General features: G+C 40.3%; 1 protein-coding gene across 1 annotated transcript; it reads right to left on the bottom strand.

The window, feature by feature from the left end:
* Window positions 1–3,090: 3,090 nt before the first annotated feature.
* Window positions 3,091–13,318, bottom strand: cdh26.1 (cadherin 26, tandem duplicate 1; the record flags this gene model as incomplete). The annotated part of the gene is made up of 19 exons (XM_083895016.1): window positions 3,091–3,330; window positions 3,489–3,563; window positions 3,674–3,712; window positions 4,523–4,603; window positions 4,709–4,768; window positions 5,565–5,639; window positions 5,996–6,120; window positions 7,490–7,711; window positions 7,798–8,028; window positions 8,142–8,284; window positions 8,716–8,987; window positions 10,069–10,254; window positions 10,344–10,472; window positions 10,578–10,747; window positions 11,522–11,669; window positions 11,775–11,936; window positions 12,332–12,424; window positions 12,522–12,581; window positions 13,292–13,318. The coding sequence occupies 19 exons, from the start codon at window positions 13,316–13,318 to the stop codon at window positions 3,091–3,093; spliced, it is 2,538 nt and encodes an 845-aa protein (XP_083751142.1).
* Window positions 13,319–25,423: the final 12,105 nt, after the last annotated feature.

Below are 25,423 nucleotides of genomic sequence, written 5' to 3'. Positions count from 1 at the left end.
CCTTGTTGGCTTCTTGTTTAAGCGTGAAATGGTCCCACACTTTGGACATTTTCTGCCTTTTACAGGCTGTTTCACTCTCCGTCTCCGCACAGCGCCAGCTGAAATCCAGATGTGCAGTGTGCGTCTGCTAAAACGGTCCGTGTGAAACAAAAAACAAACAAAAAAAAGCTGAACAAGCCGAATAACGCGCGCCATGGGAGATAAACGTCCGTCTCGCTGTTTGACGTTTTTTTGATAGGGCACCACCACTCGGCAAGTTGTCCGATTGCATAGTCAGACTACGGTCTTTGCTCGATTGAACTGATTAAGCTCTGTGATAGTGACATAATGTTCTTGTCCTAGAGGTTTGTTAAGCTTTGTCGTGTTTGAGCCTGTGCTGGAACATAACGTGATGAGATTGTCTGACGGCGCTTCCCCCGCTGCTTTGGAAAGTTGGAACGTTTCTCTCAACTTCTGTTGAACATAATGCATCCAAAGTGAAGCAACAGATCCACAATGTACTGTAGTTTGCCCAATACTTGACACTGCTCAGTTCGTGAGAGTAGGCTGTTTATCATTATTACAGTTATTACATCAGTCACAATTACAAACACCATATCAATGGGCTCAACACTTTATTTTTATTTTATTATAATAACCTCAACACTTACCCCTGCTAAATAGATTTACAAAAACAAAAGACAACCAAGTGCTGCTACCATTTCTTTCATGAGTTTTCTGCCCATCCCTCTTTCCATACATCATTTACAATAGGCCACCGTTATTTACATCGTACCACTCTGGAACAACAATTCAACACATTTCTGCTGGCCTTAATCCAGACTTATTTACAAAGAGACAAACGGTAATCTTATCTAAAAAAAAAAAATCATAGAGCATAAACATGTCGATGTTTACAACTTGCTTAAAGGTGAAGTAAGTAGTTTATAGTGCCATCTAGAGGAGAGGCTGAAATTTACAAAATCTGCTCACCCCCTCCCTTCCCTGAGCGCTACGGTATCCGCAGCTGGTCAACTGTCGTCCTCGTCGTCTTTCTCCGTGTCAGCAGATGAGGTTCGTGAGGCGAGGGAGAGGGCGAGCTACCGCGGCCGTAGCAGACGAAGCGGAGAGAGTGGAGGCGGGTCTTCCGCTATAAGTAAAGAGACGCTTGATTTGTACTCTCGCATTTGTCCTTACAGGCTCCGGTAGAAACATGGCGTCTCGCTGCTAACAGTGGCTATGCAACCGCGGCCCCCGACCATGTTATTTTACATGACTTTTTGAAACACTACGAAAATGAAATGTTTATGTTTAAAGATTCTAAATTGATTAGATGAAAATAGCACTCCGTTTCCCATCACTATCGTGGGACGGGGACACTCTGCGAAGCTGCAAGCAAGCTTTTAAGTGCACTTTGGATTCCCTGTACCAGGGAAGAAGTTGCTTGGCATGACCCTCACATATAGCATAACAATGATGCTATAAGCTGTGCAGATTTTATAAAAAAAAAAAAAATAGAAATACAACAAATGCAATCACCCTGAGTTAAAGGAAGCGGAACACAATAGCGGACACCAGCAGCTGACCAGCGCACACTGCACCACTGAAACAAACTTCCAGTCAATTCTGAATGGGCAAAAATGAATAACCACATCCATACCCTGTTTCATTTCAAATCACTTACACCATAGCAGAAACGGAAAGGTCCACTTTTTGCCAGGTATGTGCAAATTTTGCTTAAATGTAAAATGCTTTCTTGGATTTGCTTGCGTTTACATTGCCTTTCCCCCCCCCCCTCCCAAAAAATATAAAAGCTACCTAATCTTGCAAATACTCAATATATTTCATGACGAGAAAGTGTACTGTAGACCCTCAATTTGGCGCGCTGAATCAATTTTGAATCAATTTTGAATCAGATTCGAATCAGATTCTCAAAAAGAGTCACACCTCATCAAAAATAACACTGTCCTGACAAAACCTGACGAGAGCTGGAAACAATCTGCAGGTAACCATTCAAAACCTAACCTAGTTTAAGAACACACCCAGTCACGGTCGACATTCAAAATCATCAGAGTGCGACGAGGCAACGTTTGTTGAATGTTCAAGCAAGTAAACTAGCTCTCGAATACCCTTTGTTTTCTAGAAATACTCGGTTACATCCACCGTTTCCTGCCAATCACTTTTGGTAACTGAGCTATTTTAAGCGGTCACACTCATGTTGAAGATATTTGAATATAGCTGTAGTGTTATGTCGTTCCAACTAGCTTCATGTTTTGTTTCCTTAATTATGACTGTGATCGCATATCATTTACAACTATAATTATTTGGAACTGTTTTGGTTTTGGAGTCAGTTGCTTCTCTGGAAATGTAAACTGCCAAAGGCAAGCTCACATTTGGCTCTCAGAGTCTATTGTGGCCTAATTAGTGAAAGACGCCCTGCATGTTGCACAATTATTGTTACATTTTTAGGACTCCAACGATTCACTGATTTAGTAATCGTCTATGTTTTATTGCATGCATTTTATTCCACTTCACGCCAGTAAGTGGTTTAGTGTTTTTTTTTTTTTCATAATCTTATATGTGAATTTTCTTGGAATTTGGTGCAGAAGAATGATCAATTTACAAACTTAAGTCTTGCTTTTAAAATGTCTGTCCCACAGTGAGATAAAGCACTGAACATCCTCTTAATTCTCTATACATTCAATAGTGCAGTTAATTAGGGTTATTATAGGGTTATTAGTTAGGGTCATGAAATAACTACAGCAATAATGGTACGGTTTCCCCACCCATTCATTCACCATCACATTATTATACACTGCTGCTAAAATTCATCACACATTCATTAAATATCTATATGCCACTAATGATTATCACTCATAACTTCCTTGCACAAGTGAGCGCCAGAAGCTGCAAATTAAGATACGAAAGGCAACAATTCATAATAATGGCACCATTCCTGAAAAGGATTGTAGGCAGTGAAGGGGATTTTCTGCAGTTTCTATATTTAGACTGTTTCTCTTGACGGACAACACAACATGGTGTATGTCATTGTCCAGGTTAGGTCGCGGTCGCAGTCAGAGACTAGAAAGTGCCCACTGTACGATATGCAAATCATACTCCAGTTGTGTTCTTCAAAGCCGCGCGTTCTTTTTCTTGAATTGCCCGGTGACAGATGTTGCCCAAAGTCTTGAACTTGGGCTCCAAGTCGTTCAGAAACTGCAAGTCGTCTCCCAGGTTGCCGAGTGACAGCTTATCCAGTGAATTAGACTTGCTGCCCTCTCCCTCGTAGGCATACTCATAGGGTCGGTACGAAGGGTAGTTGACGTGGCCTCCATCCATCATGTGCAGTTTCTGTGAGTTGAAATAGATTTCGTTTAGGTTTTGCATGTTCTTTCATTGCTAAAGGTAGACATGGGGGGGGGGGGGGAGTATGAGCACAGCACCTACTACAGTGTATTGAATTTGATCGTCAGTACTCTGGTGTTAACTTATGGTATGGGAGGTCTTACCTTGTCAATGTGATCTATAATGTGCTGCTGCGACTGCAGGCTGAAAGAGCGTTGATACTGTGTTGGGCGGCCTTGCTATAAAATATGTGGAGAAATGAGGAATGGTTAATCACAGCCAGAGTCAAATAGTGATTATGCCTTATTTTATTAATGGGCCAAACATAAACCTAACTAGGACTACTTACCTGCATCGAGTTGGACTTGTTTGTACTCCAGGAATAATACTAAAATTAAGAACAAAAACATACGTTTTAGTCAGTCCTGGAACCTTGTTTGATGTAATTAAGCAGCCACAACATATGTGTGTATATATATATACATATATGTATATATATATACATATATGTATGTATATATATATGTATGTATATATATATGTATGTATATATATATATGTGTATATATATATATATGTGTGTATGTATATATATTTATGTGTGTGTATATATATATATATGTGTGTGTGTATATATATTTATGTGTGTGTATATATATATATATGTGTGTGTGTATATATGTATGTATATATATATATATGTTTATATATGAGTAGTTTTCAATAAAACTACTCATATTTGGCTTTGACTTTGACTGAACGTTTCATTTCACAGCTCTCACTTTGCGGAAAAAAAATCGAGATATATATCGTATATCGTTTTTCAACCAACATATATCGAGATATGACTTTTGGTCCATATCGCCCAGCCCTAATATGCATGTATATACATGTGTGTGTATATATATATATATACATATATATGGTTATATATGTATGTGTATATATATGGTTATATATATGTGTATGTATATATATATATATATATATATATATGGTTATATGTGTATGTATGTATATATATATATATATATATATATATATATATATATATGGTTATATATGTATGTATATATATGTTTATATATGTGTGTATATATACTGTATATATGTATATATAAATACCTATATGTATATATGCATATATGTATACATATATATATTAATTAATTAAGTATACTCATAGTCGTATACTCACCCTGTTACGTCTGCCGGCGCCTCTGAAGTCCGAGTCCCTTTGATACGCTCCCATTGAGCTGTTGCTCAAAGTGTTATTCAGCTGTGGGCAAGTCATACCACACTGTGAAACATTCCTTTAAAAATCCCCGTACTTCCTTGTCTTAGATGTCTTAGAAAGTGAAAACTTAAAATAACTATTACTCACTTGTGTTAAGCTGTGGAGGACATCTTTCTTCACGATCGCCCCTGCATCCGTTTCACTGACCTGTTTGAGCAGAGCACATTAATGAAGCAGAGTGTAGTATTATAGTTCTGAATATAAATAAATCTTCGCTAAATTCAAACCCTGATTAAGCCTCAACTCCACACCACTCTCTCATTCTGTTCCTCAGCAGAGCATTGTTTAGATCGTGCGTCTCCCAGAGACATTCCCACATTGGAATGATTCCTTTTATGCCAAGACAGACAGACGCAACCGTAACATTGCGCTAGTAAAGTCAGTTTTTTCGGCATGTTTGACAAGATAAACGCTGTATCCATGAAGTCAGATCTGATAATATTGAGTCTGTTTTAAGATGAAAGACAATTAGCTTTACATTGTTTCTGTTCACTAAGATTAAACAGTGGCAGAATAGCGACATCAACAAATGTTACACATTGCATAAGTACAAGAGAAGCTTCTGCCAACTCCAGCTGTGGAAATGCTGAAGGCAATCTGAGATGTCTTCTTTGTGTCGTGCGAAGCCATACTACACATGCAATGCAAACCCTGTAATTTAAGTCATGAATATGTCTCCACCACTATTTTTCATCATAAATCATGTACCTGCCGATTTCCTGCTGTATGAAGCCACTAGCTTATAGTGTTGTTAATTTACAGCAGGTTTAAGAGTCCTATTTTCAAAAAACACAAACAGTTGCCTACCTTTTTTTGACCTGCCTTTTTTAACATGCCTTGTGATCCATGCTAAAATAACACCTGCACAAACATCTTGGGGTGTGTCTGTGAAAATGTCAACCACCACAAAAGGAGAGTGATATATATGGAGGGTGAGGAGTACCTGCCTGGTGGCCTTTTTTAGGCCTTCCGTCACAGCTACTGCATTTGTAGGCGTCGAGGGCAGAACGGGCTTTGTCTGGCAGAAAGGAAGAGGACAGAATAAGTAACAGGGCAGACGACTGTCAAAAACACATATAAGAGTCATAATATAATATTGCATTTAAGACATTTAAGATAAGACCCTCCATCTTGTTAATCCATGTGTCTACAGTAGCCCAAATGGACAAACTAGCCAGTGCATGCATTTCACATTTTGGGTTACCGTTTGGGGTTTAGTGTAAACTTACGACATCAAACAAAGATGATATAACTTCTATTATGTGAAAGCAGCGCTAGTTCTCTACAAACTGCTGTCTCACCACAAGATATCACTCATCTATACACAGTGGACCTTCTATCCCTCTAAGTTACATACAATAAAACACAATTCACCATGCATTCAGAACCTCCTCCTTCTTGGTTGTACTTGATCAGCGTCTGGTTCCCCTCGTCCAGCTTTATGGGGCCGTGATTGAAGGCTTTTTCCCCACACTGACACATAACGATGAGGAGCAGTACTGCAGGAACACATCAACGTGACATCATTATCAAGCAAGAGTGTACATGTTTTTCCACCTACAGGCAGTGGTAAACTTTCTTGAGAAACGAGTAGCCGCCCATGCTTTTCCCTTGACTACCACCGTGGTAATTAACCTTCAGACAACATAAATAAAATGAAAACAAATATTTGATCTGCCAGAGATAAAGCAAACATCAAGTTGTCTTTTGTAGGCGTAGTCTTTAAATGGAGGCGCTGGTTTGTATTCATTGTAGTAATTGTTAGGGGTGGGAATCTCTTGGCACCTCACGATTTGATTCGATTACGATTCAGAGGTCAACGATTCGATTCTAAACTGTTTATCAATGCATCTCGATGCAACTATTTTTTACTTTAATACTTTGCTACTCATTTAAAAGTAAGATAAAGCAACATAAAGTGGTAGTGCCCCCTCATCTGGTGCAGACAAACGGACCTTTTCTTTCTGCGCACCGCCCCTGCGCTGTTCTCTTCTCCCTCTCCTGCGCCGTTCGTCGCTCCTCTGCGTCTCCAAGCGCTCATTTCATATCTAAGCAGACTGGATCCTTTCTCTACGTGTTTTATCCCCACATAAAAATAATGATCTTTATGACGAGGATGGAGTACAGTCGTGATGAAGTGCAGGTATCTGAGTGAAACGTGGTGACAGACTCTGAAGAGCAGAGCACTTTTCATCGTTTTCACTCCGTGAAGACGCTTTAACGCTGCAATTACGGGAATAACAGATGCGTCAGATGAGCTGTTCATAATCTGTGCCTCACGCAGCCAAGTTTCACTTTTGCGCAGAGACTTTCCAGCGTTTAACAGGTGCTGTTCCACCGTGTTGTAGCTGTGTTTCGACCGCCGAATTATCGGTGCATCCCTAAATATAACATCTTTATTGACAAGATCGATGTAACCGTAATAATGACGCACTTTATAGTGTGACTTGGGTTTCAATCGGCACCTGGACAAGCGTGTGCTGCGCGGATTACATGGGGGAACGTGCGCTCTTGTTCCCCGGTACAGAAAAAGCCGAGGTGTATAAAAAAATATATATTTTAAATAAATAAATAAGCAACGCAAAGCTTGGCGGCCCGCTAGGCTTATAATACACTGGGGGAAACCCTGGCTCTGCAGCGAGGCGGAAAGAATGTTGCAGCAGGCGAAGTAATTTAATATTTTTAAATTCCGATTATTAACTTATCCGTATCGATTCGGAATCGTTCTAGAGAGAATCACGATGCACCGAAGAATCTATTATTTTTCCCACCCCTAGTAATTGTTACGTTGCATTACATCCAAACCTTTCTATAAACGTGGTTTGTGTATGGTTCTGTAAGCCCATCCACTGATTGCCATATACTCACACAAAAATAACAACAATCCTGCGAAAATCACTCCAATACAAGCTGCCCCGCCGCTGGTTGAGAGCGGCACTTTCCCACGGCAAACGCTTGCTCCTCCACAGTCGCACACCGTCACTTCCAAAGTGCTGTTTCCACCCACACTCTGTTGGTCCTGAATCGTCAGGGGCACTGTGTAGTTGCCATAAGGAAGTGTCTTCAAGCTAACGAGGCCCCCTTCCTCCCCTGGTTAAAGAGTGTAAAGAGAGGTGTACAGTGGATTTCTGGACAGGATTGATTTTAGTGACATAAGTGAAAATGTCTGTACTAACCTACGGGAGGGTCTAGTTTCCATCGCCGCTTCACAGTTCCATCATTATCCCTCAAAGAGAAGATGAAGGGCCCACTGTAAGGACGGTCATCCGAGTCTCTGGCAGCTACCATGACTTTGTTTACCTTGTTGCCACACATAACGACGCGCTTGTTGACCAGCTGAGGCGTATTGTCGTTGATATCCGTCAGGTGGACCAGCAAAGTGCATGTACCTGTGGCTGGGGGCTCACCTTGGCAACCAAAGCAAAATGTGTTTCAACTGTCAGAGTGTAGTTTATTAATGGACCATATTATTATTATAGCCTGTTTTTGACGTGCATCATACAGAAGAGCTCGTTCCTACCGTCATCTACGGCACCAATGGTGATGTTGTAAATGCTGTCCTCAACGAAAGGTGACTCTCTGTCCATTTTCTTAATTGTTTTGACTTGTCCTGTTTGCCTATCAATTTCCAACCATTTGGCTGGTTCATGTATCAGCACATATCTGAAGAGGAAGAGGACATATTAGGTGAAAACTGTTAAATCTTTTTGCAGTGTTCTACATTCAAATTGTATTCAAAATAATAATTTTTCCCTTCAAACTTTGCTTTCGTCAAAGAACCAGCAAAAACAGTTTTGAGCTGTGCTAACATCATTGCACAAGGGTTTTCTAATCATCTAATAGCCTTCTAACGCAAGATGGCAATCACTTAAATTGTTATCTGGATTTCAGTCTATCATTATCAAAGACATGTTAGTAGTAACATGTAACAAGTATTCCGAACTTCCGAACAGTTACAATTTTAGTTTTCCAACTGTAAAATCTTCCACTCATTGCACGGCTAAATGTTGACAGAAGTGACAAGCTAGATTAGTTGGGAATCTATTCACAAAGCAGAAACAGGTTCAGTTGGCATACACTGTTTGGACACCAACCTGATGTTCTTGACGTCAGAATCAACATCGTGAACCTCTGGTGTGAATAGTAGCTTTCCCGGCTCCTCCTCCTCCCTCTGGTACACATCGGTTGTTTTTTCCTTGAACTCGGGTGGGTCGTTGAAATCAATCACTTTGACGTTGACGTCGACTATAGCTGGAGGAGGAGCTTTGACGGCGCCAATGGAATTGTCTTTACAAATAAATAAGGGTTCCTCATTCTCGACTCCGATTTGCAGTTTGGCAAAAGATGTTTTCTCAAAATCCTTTTTCTGCAAGAAACAACAAAGTTGTAGTTGGGACATGCACTGCAAAACCCAAAAAAAGTATCACACTTTAATTTTTTTGTTTAACAGCGTTTAGCTTCGATTATTGCGGTCACTTTTATCGATATCCGTTCATATTTGGAGGGGAAACATCAAACTTGAAACTTAAAGGTCACATAGAGTGGTCCTGTTGCACATTTATGTTAGTTATGGAGGTCTACTTATATTCATTAACTTGTTTTTATGGTCAAAAACCTCCTAGTTGCTGGAATCGAGCCGATAGAAATCAGTCCTTTTTGAAGCACTTGTCAGCCGCGCTATTTCAGACATAAATCTCGCCTGAGAAAACAGACTGTGTTGTGATTGGCCAGTACCCCGGAAGTGACATTCGGCACACCTGCTCTCAGAAGCGCAGCTCCCCCTTCTGGAACAGTGGATGCACTGCTACTCGTTATCAAAACATTGTTTTAACAGTGTTTAAAAATAGCTTCTTCACCACTCCCCGCCGCAGTCCCTTTTATGACTTTGACCCGGAGTCAGAAGACACTGTTGCTCGTGAAACACCTCCACAACGGACGTTATTCTTCTTCTGCGGTACAATGTAGGCAACCGGATGTGCCCGGATTAGTGCCCGCAGCAGGATGATCGGCTGTTCCGTAGAACCACTGTTTACGTAACTATAACGGGATTTTCAGAGATCTCGCTGAGCCCGAGATTACAATAAAACACAACGTTCTCAGCAATGGCTGAGCTGTTTGTTTGTTTTCGAAATTTCAGGGCTTCATAAACAAGGTAATGACGCAGATACACACTAAAAAACAGTGCTAATTGGAACTTCTGGTCTAGTTCCGCTTTAAAAACCCATTAGAGTACAAAATGTACAGCCTAGATGTGCATTACAGTATATTTAGGTAGTCGGCCTTATATTCTTGACACACGAAGTAATTAGACCTGCCCAACTGAAGAAACTACTAAATGAAAACTAAATGAAGTTACCCTAACCCTGCATTTTAAAAAGATATTGGACTTTCGGCTTGGTAACGTATGAATGGAACAACGTGTCTAGTAGAATGAATAGCTGAGTTACCTTAATGACACTGAGAATGCCCTCATTTGTTTCAGGGTCAGTTTCAATTTGAAAGGCTCCATCCTCATTCCCTTTAATGAAGAAATATTTGGCACGCCAGCCCGGAGTATTTGGAGTATCTTTGTCCTCTACTGCAACTCTCAAGATATCTCTTTTAATGGTCGATTCGAACACCTCACCTTGATACTGGACAGGGAAAAACAGTTTCAACTTTAACATGATACAACCTCCAAAAGAGAAACTTTATTCATGGTGATCGTGATGACAACCATTACCTTAGCCTCCTTGAACACTGGTGGATGGGTGTTTGAGTCAACAATATCGAGAGTTACAACAGCAGTGGAGGAAAGGGATGGGGTTCCGTGATCTTTTGCCTGAACAATCACTACGTAACTCGTTACTTTCTGGAACATACACAGACGGGTGTGAATTTTCTGATATCATATTTAAAAAAAAAAAAAAAAAAGATTGCGAATGCATGTATGAGCTGCTCGGTCACCAAGCCTCACATCATAGTTGAAGCATCCTGTAAGTGTGAGCTGGGCCAGCCTGTCATCAATCTGTTTCAAACCAATCACAGGCTGTTGTGGTTTCTGTGAAATCACACTCATGGTGACGTTAGAGTTGGGTGTGCCTCTCTGATCTCTGTCGGTAGCCTGTAGCTGCACTGACAAATACCCTTTGAAGAAATAAAAAAAAAAAAATAATACATCAGAAATGTGTCACAAAATAGCAGTAGAAATCATATTGCAAAATTTCAAAAATAATGACCACCCTTTTGATCTGAAAGGAGAGTCCAAAAAGATGCTATCTGAGAATATATTTGAGGTTAAAAACCAACATGAAGCATCAGTCTTCTGTATCAGCTATCTCATCTCATGGTAAACCACCTTCTTAAAAAAGACCTGCCCTTTCCAAAGTTTCCCCTGTAGTTCTCTTAACCAGCAGGGACATTCCAATGCTGTGCTTGCAACCACTGCAGCGTGTTTTCAGAGAATAATTTTCACCACTAAGGCTTTGCTAATTGCAACACCACACATTTTTAGGTCTAGTCCAAACAAAAGGTGGGTATTTTTTTCCTCCTCCAATTTTAATATATTCCTGTCCACACAGGCTTCATACAAGTACTCAAACCATCTTTGTTAATTTAAAGGGGACATATGCAAAATCAACTTTTTAGTAATTTTAATACTTATATTTAGGACTCTGGAAGTCAGCAAAGTGTTCTATTCTTGGCTGCACAGTGCAGCACAGAGTTCTACACAAACTTCCAGCCTCAGAGGATTTACATTTTATATATGACGGCAATGTGCCAGCTGGGGTCGGCAAATGATGAATGGATCTTCCAAATGCTAACTTCTGAACCAGGGCTGGTATTTGACCAAATTAATGTCCCTCTTGCACTTAAAATGTCCATGTTTGTAATGGGTCAATTGTATTACTTTATACTCACCCTCTTCTGAGTTTTCCTTTACTTTCTCTTTGATTCGGGAATTGGCAAATGTTGGCGGATTGTCGTTGATGTCCATTATTTCTACATCAAAAGATAGTTCATCGTCTGCTGTTAAACCAGTCACTTTGTCCACGATATCAAACTTGATCTGTGGATAAAGATGCACATAATATAAGATGATTTCTGTTCATTAAAAAAAAAATATTAGTATACTTGTTATTAAAGGAACTGGAAGTCCAATAGGGAATCTTACTGGGAAGAGGGCGTACTGCTCTCTGTCAACAGGTCCATGGGCATAGACATGTCCAGTATTTTCATCGATAGAGAAGACTCCACGTGGCTCTTTATTCACACCCATTCCACTTATTACATACTTTTGGTTTTTAGTAGATTTGTCCTTCTTGTCATTGTACATCTATAGTCAAAACACACACAACTAAGCCGTCATTGTTTGAATGTGGGATCTGGCCATGAATGCTTATCTGTCACAAATGTTCTGTTTTATACACTGCTGTTCAAAAGTTGCAAAATGAATAGCAAATATAGTCATTGACAAGATTAGAAATAATAATTTTTATTCAAAATAATAAGCAAAACTCTTTTCAGCTGTGCTAACATAATTGCACAACGGTTTTCAAGGGTTTGCAGCTAGAATAGTCGTTTACCACATTAACAATGTATAGTGTATTTCTGATGAATTTAACGTTATATTAATTGAAAAAAAGTGCTTCTCCTTCAAAAATATGGACATTTCTAAGTGACCGCAAACTTTTGAACAGCAGTGTATACACAATTAGCTTCTGTATTTACCCGTGAAATTATTTTAGGGTATGGACCACGGTCTTCCTCTGTTAGTTCAATGGTGGACAAGACCCATCTTCTTTTGGAACGCAGCAAAAGTTCCTATTTAGAAAATCAGTATGAATCGTAGCTGCTATAATTGCCCCTCCAAGCAAAACTTTACGGCAGGAGAGTGCAATTTCAAACATAAAACAATTACCCGCTTGGCTCGAGCGTTGCGGTTCCCACTGTGAGACTCTGACATGCAACCCACAAGAACCTACAACAACAGGAACAACAATGTCGTAATGCAGCATCATTTCAACACAGATTACAGGTTTTTCCTTCATATCATATTTAAAGAGATTCACTCATACAGTCATTTCCTGCCTTGGACTTGCTGTTTACCTCTCTGACTGACCCACATTTACTTTTGCTTTGTTAGTAAGATTAGATCTATGTGCCAGCATGCACTGGGTGATTAACAGGCACACACCCCCTCTGATGAATTGATAACATCAGGTAGGAGCGGCTTATAGAGTATTTTACAAATCAACCCCGCATAGAAATATTTTTTTACTAAAAACAGAAAATGGTTGACACATTATTTTGAATCGTTACACCTAAATTACATTTATTTCCACTACAGTCAGCAAGTTAGGTAAAGACCACTGCCTAATTTTGGTTTTAATTCATTGAATGAATTCCTTTGTGTGTTAACAATTAAAGTCATATTTTTTGTTGATCTGCTGAACTTATATAAGGAAGCATAATAGACATGAAACTGGTTTTGCTTGATGACTGTTTTTGCATTTGCCTGCACTTTACTGGTAATAATAATAATAGTGATGCGCTGTAATTACAAATATTTTGTGCTATTATTTTCAGTTTGCCATAAAAAAAAAAAACTGTACTCTGTCATTTACGTACAAAGCTACCTGACGTTCTGCTTCTCGTAAGAGTGGAGACAATTCAGAATTCCTCGCTTACCAACAGGAGCACGGGAAGGTTCCTCATCTTGACCTTCTCTGCCCACGATACGCTCCGTGAGGTTGGTCCAAAAAGAGTTCAACGCAGCTTTCGCTAGACGGATGACGACCCACAATGCCTCCAGGTAGCAGGTCGGCTGAGTTTGCAGTTCACAAAAGGCTGCTCGTCCGTGTTTATGCAGCTGTGCGAGGTGATATTTGAATGAGCTTGCTCAACCTATTAATTTTTGAGACCAATTGGAGTTGTGCTTCTACCCTACATTGCCCGCCCCATTTGTTGTGTACAAATGTATTCTGTAAACCATGTTCCTGTGAACACAGGTTTGTATGATGAAGTCGAATAGGCTTGACTTGGCTCAGTGTGGCTGCTGAGAGGCATTGTGCGGAGCACGTGAGCACCCCCCTCAGGCTTCTTAGCTCAGGTTACCATGTCTTATTTATGCGTGGCACTACTCCACATCCAAAATCTGACTCAAACCAATAAAAACGTTTTTTTTTTTGGGTTTCTTATGGTACTAAATATAATACGTGTAGTGAAAGACCAGGAATTAGATTATGAAGAACCTAAGAAAGCCTCTCCACTTCTGTACATACATTTAAGGCTATAAGCTGCTCAGATGGTGCAGATTCCAGTAATGAATATCTTTCACAAACCCTAACCCTAACCCTAATGCTGGGGACATCCACCCCCCTTCACCTTCCATGGAAAAACAACCACACAAACCGTAGTAGCAGCTTAACAATACCTCAGTTACACAACCAAACCCCCGCTGGCAAACACATAACACACGCACATAAACACATCAACACATCAACATTTCTATTGACAGAGCAAAGCAAAAGGTAGTAAAACAATCAATCAAACGGCACAGTGCGGGTGGAGAAACGCATTCGCATAGTGCGTTACTGGGTGCAAAATTCATATATGCCTACGTCTCCATTTGCTTCAGTCCAACTATACCAAATGTATTTACAACCCAAAGATGCTCTTTTTTTGGTGTCCTTGTTTCAAAATACTTTGCCCAACCCATTGCACAGTTTCTCACCACAAACTATGATTTACTTACACATGAAATGTTTTTGCTGGAAACAAGGCTGACATGTCATAAATAATATTGTAGTCTTGCCTGTCACCTGTCTGCTCTGCTGTATATTTATAAATAAAAAAAACAAAAAAAAACACAATTTGTTTGTTCTATTGCTGTTAAAGCTGCAGGGTCTAACCTTTTTTTTGGGAATTTTGTTGTCGTTATTCTCCTCCACTGTTTGGACTTTGCGAGCGGAAAAAATGACAGAACTGTATTTGTGCGCGGCGGCGTTCTTCTGAACCAAGGTTCCGTTAAAACATACTGTCAGAAGTAGATCAAGGGAGTGTTTGTGTGTATACAGCAGCGCAGCAGGGGCAGGCTGGGACGCGCTGAGATGCGCTATCCCGTCAAACGGCGAATTTACTAGCACAGTGTTGCTTTTGCCGATGTCAGTTTTGACATAACAAATCACTTCCCGCGCAATATGGGATTAACAAAGACTACGACTGACAAACTCGGAGAGGGTTGTGTGGAGATGGTGGGATTAACCGGCAGCGTGTGAACTCATCTGACAGTGGTTGATGATGTCACAAGCGAAACATTGGGAATTGGGTGGAGCAAAATTTCCAAGAATGATAAGAGGGTTCAACCTGATGACATAGAGCGCCAAGGGAGTTATTGTAGTCACAAACAACATCCTTTATTTCTGGAGTGTGTTTGTGCACTTATTTAGGGAAACCAATTATTTTCATCGTCGATTCATCTGTTGATTATTTTCTTGATTAATCGGTTAGCGGTTTAGTCCACACAATGTCAAAAAACATGTTTGATCTGTGTTTTCCAAACCTGAAATGACTTTCTCAGATGTCCTTTTTTGTCCACACACTGGAGTTTAATTAGTAATTATGGATTACTTAGACTTTAAAGGTGCATTATGTAAAAAATCTAAAGCAACTGGCCATAAAATCCTCCTAATATGTCACAGAGACTCAGGAATGATGTTCATATAACAAACTGAACTCACCAACAACAACAGTACAGCCAAAATATTTGTAACTCATCACTGTTTTATACAAGAAAGAACACGCTGTAGATATTTTATGATTCATTTATTTATTAGAAGCAAGGTTAAGACCTTATTCTTAGAATATGTGACTGACAGCCGGTCTTTAATGAGTTCATACTAGTTTTGTATCTCGGAATGTATAAGTTGTAAATGTAAAGAAGGCCATATAATTGGGTTTTCCCGTAGGGTAATTGATTAATAATTATATGTTGCATCCCTACACTTATTTGCAATTACCTTTTTATGGATTTGCCAACTCCCTCAAATGTATAAACATTTATGCAATAGTTCAACTTTATTCTGCTTTGTTTTTGTAAGCACAATTGAACATTTGCATCAAACTGAATTAACCTGTGACTGAAAAAGAGGCGAGCTGGTAGAGCCTATTTATCAGTTGTTTTGATAGCAGCGGTGTTGAGACGTTTCCTAAGATTAAGGCTTGGCAATAGGACAAATCTTTTTTTTTCTTTTTTTTTCTCAGTTAAATAATAACAAAAAGACAGTTGTGTGTGTCAAATGTCACACAGGCCATTTATTTACAGACCGTTGCACAGCATCACCACAGTCCAAGAAAGAAATTGATTTAGGATTCATTTGTTTTACACAAAAAATAAAAAGTTCCTCTGTACATTTCAGTCTCGTTGAAGGTCGTGCTAACCTTTACAGTCTATATAGCAAGTGACACTCTCTATCCTTAGACACTTGCAAGCCAAAAAGTTGGCAATAATTTCATTTTCTATGACATATTGACATGAGTAATATATTAAGCTACACTTGGGGAAAAGTATGGGCCTACAATTTAAATATCCAGACTTCTAAAGTACTGTAAAAACAATCATACCTCCACCAAACAGAATGGGTTTTCAGTTGTGTTAGTTATCTTTTCTGTGTGTGTGTGTGCGTGTGTGTGTGCGTGTGTGTGCGTGTGTGTGTGTGTCAAACTCATTTCTGTGGAAGGGTGGAGTATCAGCTCATGAACAAAACCTGTACATCTGATCCAAATGAGAGGGTGGATGCAGCGTATTCCTCTTAACATTGCAAGATAGGGTGTGGGCCGTTCATAGCAGCATTACAAGGAAAACAATAAAAACGCTGACAGGAGGACACTTTCCAGTTTGTTACATGTAAAGGTTCTATATGTGAGAAACGTATTATATTATACACAGGCATAAAATGAGCGTCATCGATAGAAATGGAAGAAGCATGTTGAAACTGAAATACTGCGAACAATGGTGGAGCCAGTATATTCATGAAATAACATTTCATTAGCAGGACACAAACTGTGTTTTATGTTAAAAAAAGCCTCACTAAAAAGCCTCACTACCCCTCTCAAAACATCTCAACAGATAGCCTGCAGTTGGAGATGGTGTGGATACTTTTCTCCTGCACAGGGGAGCAGCAGGAAACTTCAGCCAAGGTCAGTCAACACTCTCTCTCTTACACTGCTTTCAATCTGGATTGCAGTAACCAAAAGTTGCTGTTACATACAGTATATCACCTTTAATCATTCAGTGCATTTTAAATGACTCAGGACTGAGACAATACTTCAGGTTTTTGTCATGCAAACACATAGTCTGACTAAAATCAATCTAGTCCTAATAGGAGTCATAGTCCGATTAATCCTTCATGCTTAGTCGGACTGGAGCGCACTTGTTGTTCTGTGCATACACCAACATTTCCATTCTGATTGTCTGACAGGATGTAGGAGACAGAGGTGGAAAAAGTAATAAAATATTATTAATAATAGTACTCAAGTAAAAGTACCAATACTTTGATGAAGTAGAAGTAAAAGTAGAAGTAAAAGTAGTCATCTGAAAATGTACTCAAGTCGAAGTAAAAAGTATTTCATTTGCAATGTACTTTAAGTAAAAGTTACTTAGTTACTTTGCATGGGGTGTGAGGGTATAGTAGAAATATGACAAGGGGTCAGAAATCCAAAACTATTTTGGAGCTCACACAGGATATTACGTCACTTTTGGTGAGCGCCCTCTATGTTCACGCGCCAGTGCTGGTGCTAATCACATCATCATTCGTCTGGTTCTGGTGTATATTTTCCCCCTGTAGGTCTTCATTGTGCTGAATTTTTATTTTTACTCAGTAACGGATAGGATTTATAAAGTAACTAAGTACAATACTTGAGTCAATACGTACTCAAGAAGTAGAAGTAGAAGTAAAAGTAGTCATCTTTTCAATACGTACTCAAGTAAAATACAAAATCCTGATTTTAAATTGTACTTAAATACAAAATACACAAAAAAGTATTCAATACAGTAACTTGAGTAAATGTATTTCGTTACTTTCCACCTCCTGTAAGGAGACAATGTATAAACTGCAGTACTGTTGTCGGATGTCATACAAATCTAAATTGTATTGCAATTAGCATGTAGAGAACAGCAGGTACAAAACCAGCAGAACCGCAGCACGATCCATCTCACCGTTCGCTGTTTGTTTTTCTGTGACTTAAAGGTCAACAGGAAACTCATTCAATACGCACTAGCTTATAGTGAAACACAGCGCCACCTACGGAGGCGGAGTTGACGTACACGGCCGATAAAATGCCGCAGCTTTAGAAACATCAAATCAAATAATGATTTAATGTCTATGAGAAAGGCAAATAAATCATTTGTAGAACGTGGTAAGAAAAACTGAAGGAAATAACACAGGTTTACCCTCTGCTTTATTATCATTCAATCCACAACAAGATGCCCAAACGGAGAAGAACACAACATGTATAACACTGAAAGCAATGTTTTGTCTTGTTGGCGATCCACAACCGTACACACACACACACACGCCCATATAAGGACGCACCCATTCAAACTGACATGAAATGTACAGGAGGAGGAAATCACTCACTCCAGGGTTCAACAGGCTTCACCTGCATAGTTCATGAACAGAGTTGTAAACATACAAAGTACTCGAGAACAAAATGCCATGCGTTTACAGACCACAGCACTTGTGAACAAAATGGCACATGCACACAGCAATGGATTAATGAGAAAAGAGTTTCGGCACGTCTGCGCCTCGTTTTCCTATTCACGTCGATCTCCTGGATGAATGTGTGTCATTTTCTGCTCGCTTTGTCATTTAAACTGGACTGGCAACAGCGGTCGTCCTGAAGTCTTGGAATGTTGGAATTTGTAAAGCTCGCCAAAAAAGACACCTGGCTAATGAAAAAATAAGTGAATGTACAACCGCAGAATGACAAATTAACTCACAGCAGTTCCATGTGAACCAGTTCACGATCACACATTGCTTTTATGAGTCAGTTTGAAGGCCTTGATTGAGGGGGTTGCTCCGCATTGTAATCTAGATGCAAGTAAATCCTAAATTCAGCTATTCAAACTATTTCCTTTGTACACATTTGTATTTTGTTCAATGAATATGGTTCAGTTTTTTGCTCTTTTACTTGTCTTCATGTGTTCTGCTCGGCACCAGGGCTTTGTTTCAGGTCACAAAGTTGGCAGGTGGAAAGACCAAAAAAACTTCAGCTGACAATCATCTCAACCAGAACATGTCAGCGCATGGGGCGATGTGACTCATTGCCATAAAACAGTTCGTTAACTTAAAAGAAGAAGTAAATGATAATTAAGCAATAGAAAAATCCCTTGGTACAGCCAAGTCAACCATGCCAAGAATCATCTTAAAAAGAAATAAATCACTCGTGAAGAAAGACGATAAATAAACTCACTGTCCACTTTATCATGTGTCATGTACCTAATAAAGTGGCCACTGAGCATTCTTACAGAGGATTTATGAGGATTTTCTTTCCTCCTCGTCTTCCTCCTCCGTTTCTTCATCCCTGGTTTGGGGAACTGAGGTCAGCAGCAGAGTGTCGGCGTGGACTTCTTCGTCGTCCGACTGGATCACGGGCGTGTCGGCGCCGGCCCCGCTGGTGTCGCTGGAGCCGGACGACGTGGACGACATGCGCGACTTCGAGCCGCGGCGAACCTCGTTCTGTCGCGTCAAGGGTGCGCGCTCCCTGTACACGACCTCTGCGTCTTCATCCTCCTCGTCTTCATTGTAACATCCTGGAATGAGCAGATAGAACGTCGCACGTGTGATACTGTAGTCATGTCAGTAGGGTGCACCTGTTTTGTTAAAACAAACACACACTAGAATATTTAGTTGGACCACCAGGTGTACGCTTCATTCACCTCCGGGTGACTGGATTTATATAATTTGGATTTGACACTACTGTTGTACCTGGTTGCGGAGATTCGCACAGCTCCCCCCACAACCCTCATGTGGAGGATCAATCGGTACACTCTTAGAAATAAAAGTGCTAAGTAGAACCATATAAGGTTCTTCGGCTTGTCCTCCTTGGAGAACCCTTTTAGTTTTTTTAAACGCTTAGTGTTACCAAGAACCCTTTTAAAACCCTTCATTCAAGACACCAGTCTATCATTGTGCTCTGAGGTTCATCACTGGCTGTAGTCGCCTCACCCATCACTGTGAACTGTATGCTAATGCTCCCATGTCTTCCCTGTCTGTAAGACGCTACACACACTGGATGACTCTGGTCTATAAGGCTCTTCTTGGCTTGGTTCCTGCTTATTTAAGCACTTTTCTTCAGAGAACCAGAAGCCACTACGCTTAAAAAAAGAAGACATTTTGCACTTGTCTGCTCCACGTGTTCGGACCGAAATGGGGAAAAGAGCTTTCAGTTTCTCTGCTCCCGCTGCTTGGAATACTCTCCAAACTGAACTTAAAATGCCAGCTTTTATTTCGTTAGGAGCTTTCCGCTCCATCTTAAAAGACAGACAACAGAAATCCTTTGAACAGTGTCTATGTTCTTAAATTGTTACTGCGATCACAACTCCTGCATTTTATGTTTATCTAGTTGCACTTTTATATTTCAATGTTTTGTTTTGTAAATGTTGCATTTCCTGCTTCTTATTTAACTTTTGATGCGTGCTGCTGCCTTTCTTGGCCAGGTCACCCTTGCGAAAGAGATCTTGATCTAAATGGGTCTCTTATCTGGTTAGTAGTGAAATATTGTGAAAAAAAATTGGGTTTTAAAGGGTTCTCTGGATCAAAATGGTTCTTACTGGAACCATTAGTGTTACCAAGAACCCTTGAAAAACCCTTTCTTTGGGAAAGGGTTTTTCAGAAGCAAATGGTTCCAGGAATATCCTCATCCCTTGTAAAAGGACCCTTTTGTAGAAGATGGATGAATGGATTGTACCTGGTAGCGGTGATGCCAACGCTCCTTCATCTACTCCAGAGCTTGAGTTGAGAAACACATCGAGAGCCTCCTGGTCAGATATGTCCATGAGGTCCATCTGCTCCAGGACGTCCACATTCACTTCCATAGATGAAATACTGCCCATCGGTGCTGGATATACATGAATAAAGCAGCATGTACACTACCGTTCAAAAGTTTGGGGGTCACTTAGAAATGTCCTTATTTTTGAAAGAAAAGCACTTTTTAAATGAATCATAAATACACTATATACTATACTATACTATATACTATATATACATTGTTAATGTGGCAAACGACTATTCCCCAAACCTTTGAACGGTCGCGTATAACACACAACTAAAGCGTGTAAGCATCTTAAATGGTGCATATGATGGCTTATGAGTCATTGTCTCTTTGATAGTTGTGCTAATCTTTTAATCTTTTCAGAGATAATTGGCAGTTACCCATAAATTTCATTTATTCCTCTGTTTTTTGTGCATTCTGAAATAGTAGTATGTAAGGAGACGCGTCGCTCACGTTTCCTGGAATCGATCTGCAAGTGAGACGAGGGCAAGTAGTTGTCAATGTCGTGCTGGTAGACATCTTCAAAAAAGCGCTGTCTCTCCTTCATCTTCATGTGCTGGGCAGAATCGTTGTCTAACGCCCTCTGAGAGTTGCCCGTCTCCGCTGACCGAAAAAGACAAAACACAAAAAAGACAACGTTTAAATAACTTTTAAAGCGCCCAGTGTATAACTTCTGTAGCCACAACTCTGCTAGTGTTGACTGCCTTTTGCAGCATTTTGTCCTTCTCTGGTATCATTTCATCTCATCGTGGCATGGTTGTTGTTCTCACCTGTGTTATTTTGGAACCATTTATCAGACGAAGGAAAGAGGTGAATGTCAACGAGCAGCAGTATGGGTTCATGATTCATAGATTTTTTTTGTAGGGAGTGACCAGGGTGAACAGGATTGGACAGCTCAGGTTTGGAGATAAAGTAAGTGAGTCAAGGTTGAGATGGTTTGGTCGCATTCCTGCAGTGGGATAGGATGACATTGATGGAGACTGAGGAAAAGCGGAAGACCACAGAGAAGGTTCATGGACATGAGAGCAGTTGGTGTAGCAGTAGAGGACACAAGAGAGATGTGGCAAGATAGTGGCAGATGATCCTCTAAAGGGAGAAACCGAACGTTGATTAAGAAGAAGAAGAAGCCATTTATCAGACGGTGTCATGTGTATGCAATTACCCCCTCATTCTTTCCAATCAGCCCTCTTTGAAAATTTTCTGAAAGCAAAGAAAATGTGCTCATGAGAAGAGTCTGATCTGAAGAAGGGTAAGGTCGACAGGTCCGTGCATGGCTTGTACCCTTGGAGAAAACTTGCATTAGAAAGAGCATTATTGTGTCCGTAACAGCAACAATATCCGCTAACTTTGCACAAAACAATATCTTATGTTGGTTCTTTGTGTTTATGTGTATTTTGTAATTAATGTTATGTCTTTCTGTTTAGTGCCTTTTGAGAGAAAATAGTTATCCTGAGAATTAGTTATCATGCCAAGACTGTGGTTGTTCTGGCAAGATGTTTGGCTTTTGATTGGCTTTTTTTTTTTTTGGTTGGCAGTGGTCGCAGTGTGGTTTGGAGAACATTCCTCAACATGATGCTCCTGTGAGCTCCCTGTTCCAGCTCTTTATTTGATGTTTGCAGACCCATGGCACTTTTCCACTGTGGTCCCGCCTCGGCACGGCACGGCACGGCACGGCACGGCACGGCACAGCAGGGCACAGCAGGGCACGGTTTAGGTTGGATTTTCAGTATGTATGCATACATACAATAGAACCTACTCAATGTGGGTGGCGTCATCATAGCACGGCTGCATGAAACTTCAGTGTCTTGGTTTTAAACGTGACACACACACAGACAAGTGACTAGTGACTTGTAAAGCAGTTGTTTTCAGTGTAACTGAATCATCAGAATCAGTTAATTCAAATGTCTTCCTTCGTCTGACACGGTCTCTGGACTGAATTACAGATCGCCGCTCGCAATTAGCAGCAGTGTTGTCTCTAAATACACCAGACTCCTCTGTTAAATATTGAGATTTTAGACATTTCCCTGGTAATTGTTGGTGATTCACCCACATTTTTAGGATTGTTAAATCTTTTTGAACTGATCTACAGTTCGGCATTGTTCGGCTTGTTTCTTGTGTTGGACGTCTCTTCCTGTGACGGCACTCTGACCAATCAGTGTCCGGCAGTCTGGCGACATCACGCTCGCTTGGAACCCTCGGCAGAGCAGGTACTAAAAAATAGTAGCTGGTAACCTTGCATTCTGCTATACTGCGTGCGTTTGTTTACGTCGTTGTGTGCAAATGCAGACATAAAAATTGATAGAGCGTAAGTTGTTATAGGTTTTCCCTCCTCTAGCATGGACCTCTGCCTGGCCTGTTCAACTGTGCTACAGCCTCACCACACGTTATGCTTTCCTGCTCTGACATGAGCTGACATTTTGACTCATGTTGCCAGTGTTTTTTTTTTATGGCTGTGGGTGTGCACGTGTATCTGCATGAATCTCTGTGTGTGTGAGCATTTTCAAAGTATGTCACACATGTCACGTTTCTATCTGGATACATGTGATCTACTTTGTAGCTTATGGTCATTTTGTCACGCACAAGTTGTGAACATGCAAATCCAAAAGCTCTGAGCTGATGCAACTTAAATTTCACTTCTAACGAGAGGGCTGGTGTATGACGATCATCATTCAGATCGGTTTTCAAATAACCCTTTAACACCTGAGCCTCAAGCCTCGTTTTTGCTTGTTTTAACAATAATATGGCCGGAAATGTCCTGTGAGTCAGTGCTTTTGCCCGCTTTCTAGAATACCTTTCAAAATCAAAATTTATTGCACTAGTGCAGTGCCTGTAGGAAGTATGTAATCCTAATTTTTCAGTTATGGTAATGCAGGAACGTAAAGGCTAACATAATACACCAGTAGCTACGCTAATGCTAATCCGAAATTCAAACATTTGCCTCAGGTTGCACAGTGTTTGTATTATGTTAGCTCTATGCTAATGCTAATCGTAGCCTCGCTAGCGTACCTTTGGAAATAGGTTAGTCAACGTAGACGGAAAGTAGTAGCATGCTAATGCAAAATAAATATGTGCTCGCGCATTGGTGAATGGACACGGACTTCGTCGTTTCAGTGTAACACCATGTTCTGAAGTGAACCGTGTGAAAATTCAAGGCTGCACACTATCGGGCCATGCTCAACTCATTTCCAAAATCTTAGGGCGATCTAACTAACGGTCAGCCAGATATGCAGCTTGCTTTATAGATAGATGTTAAAATACCGTTTTAACAATTTTAAATGAAAAAAGCACTGTAGTAGTATATGAACACCAGATTTTGATAACCCTAACCCTTTGTCTCAATGTCCAAAAACAGGCCAAAAAAATCCAACTCTTTGAAAGTCACAGACGTGGAAGAGGATAGTTGATAGTTGACAGCGAGGGGATGTGCAGCGTTTCTTTACTACATAAGCAGCTTCTGCTTCTACTTTATTAGACAGAATTAGACAGTACTGGACGTGTAAATTCCAATCAGATCAGATCTTTTCAGAAAGGAAGACGTTGCAAACGTAGCTTGTGTGTTTAGAACGTTAGAATCTCCCACGACCAACACAGATGCCATCTTCATTACATCACCGTGCAAACTCTTTCCAGTGCTGCCTTTCTCCTTGTTTGTTTGCCAACAAAGACGACAGGTCATCGCTGTCCCCCAGCCTTCCTTCTTCAGAGACGGCTCCCTCTCTAGAGAGAGACCCTGTGAGTCAGTCTGTCACTCACCCTTCCACAGCCCTGGGGGCGTGTGTGTCCACTGTCATGCACCAACGACAGCCCTTTATTGTACCATTCAAGCTGTCTGTGGAGACGAGAAACCTCTGACTGATGTTTATGCAGTTAACACAGTCGGTGACATTGCGGTTGCCCTTTATTAACATTATTCACTGTCTCTGCCCTAACTTCTGGTACTAACTCCTATTTGCTACTCTTAGTTAGCCAGTTTGTTGTCTGTTGTTGATTAAGCGCAAACGCACAAGACACCAATTCCCACTCTGCTTCCCAACATCATCAAAATAGGTCTTTTGTTAGATTTGATTTGGAGACCCCTAGCAGAAATGACATATTGTGTTGTTTAAATACTGAAGCAAAAGCCAGGGATGCGGCGCCCTGATTGTAGTGTATTTGGATTCTATTTGTAATAGTCTCATTTAAAGGTGCCATACATAAGAATGTGGCCAAAAACGGTTACTACATTCAAATTCAAAATACCGAGATCTTTTAGGTTTAGTTTTTCTGACCTAACTGGCAACCCGTGGTCGCTCGGCAGCTGAGACTCTATTGACTGCAATGACTGGTAGACGGCAGTAGGTGGCGCCACATGCCAAAACATGATTTGCAGTCTGCAAAATATTTTTTTTAATGCAAATATTTTGTCTGTACTGTTGTTGTTGGTGAGTTCAGTTTGTTATATGAACATTATTCCTGAGTCTCTGTGACATATTAGGAGGATTTTATGGCCAGTCGCTTTAGATTTATTACATAATGCACCTTTCAACTTTATTTATGGCTTAATGACCGTCTATGAGAAGACAAATGAAAACAGATGTGGAATAGCAAAGACAGACCAATGACGATTCAAAACCAGGAATCATGTCGAACATCCCAGAAAGCTGTAGGTGCCAACGTGTTAAAGTGACTGGTGAAGCTAAGTGCTCATTTTACTGTTCATCAGTTTGTAAAAGGTTGGAATAAATTACATGTTGCCGATAGATTGCGATTGATTCAATTCCCGGGATA

The sequence above is a fragment of the Microchirus variegatus genome (assembly GCF_963457635.1).
Source record: "Microchirus variegatus genome assembly, chromosome: 9".
NCBI classification, from domain to species: Eukaryota; Metazoa; Chordata; class Actinopteri; order Pleuronectiformes; family Soleidae; genus Microchirus; species Microchirus variegatus.
This window is presented reverse-complemented; position numbering and strand designations above follow the sequence as displayed.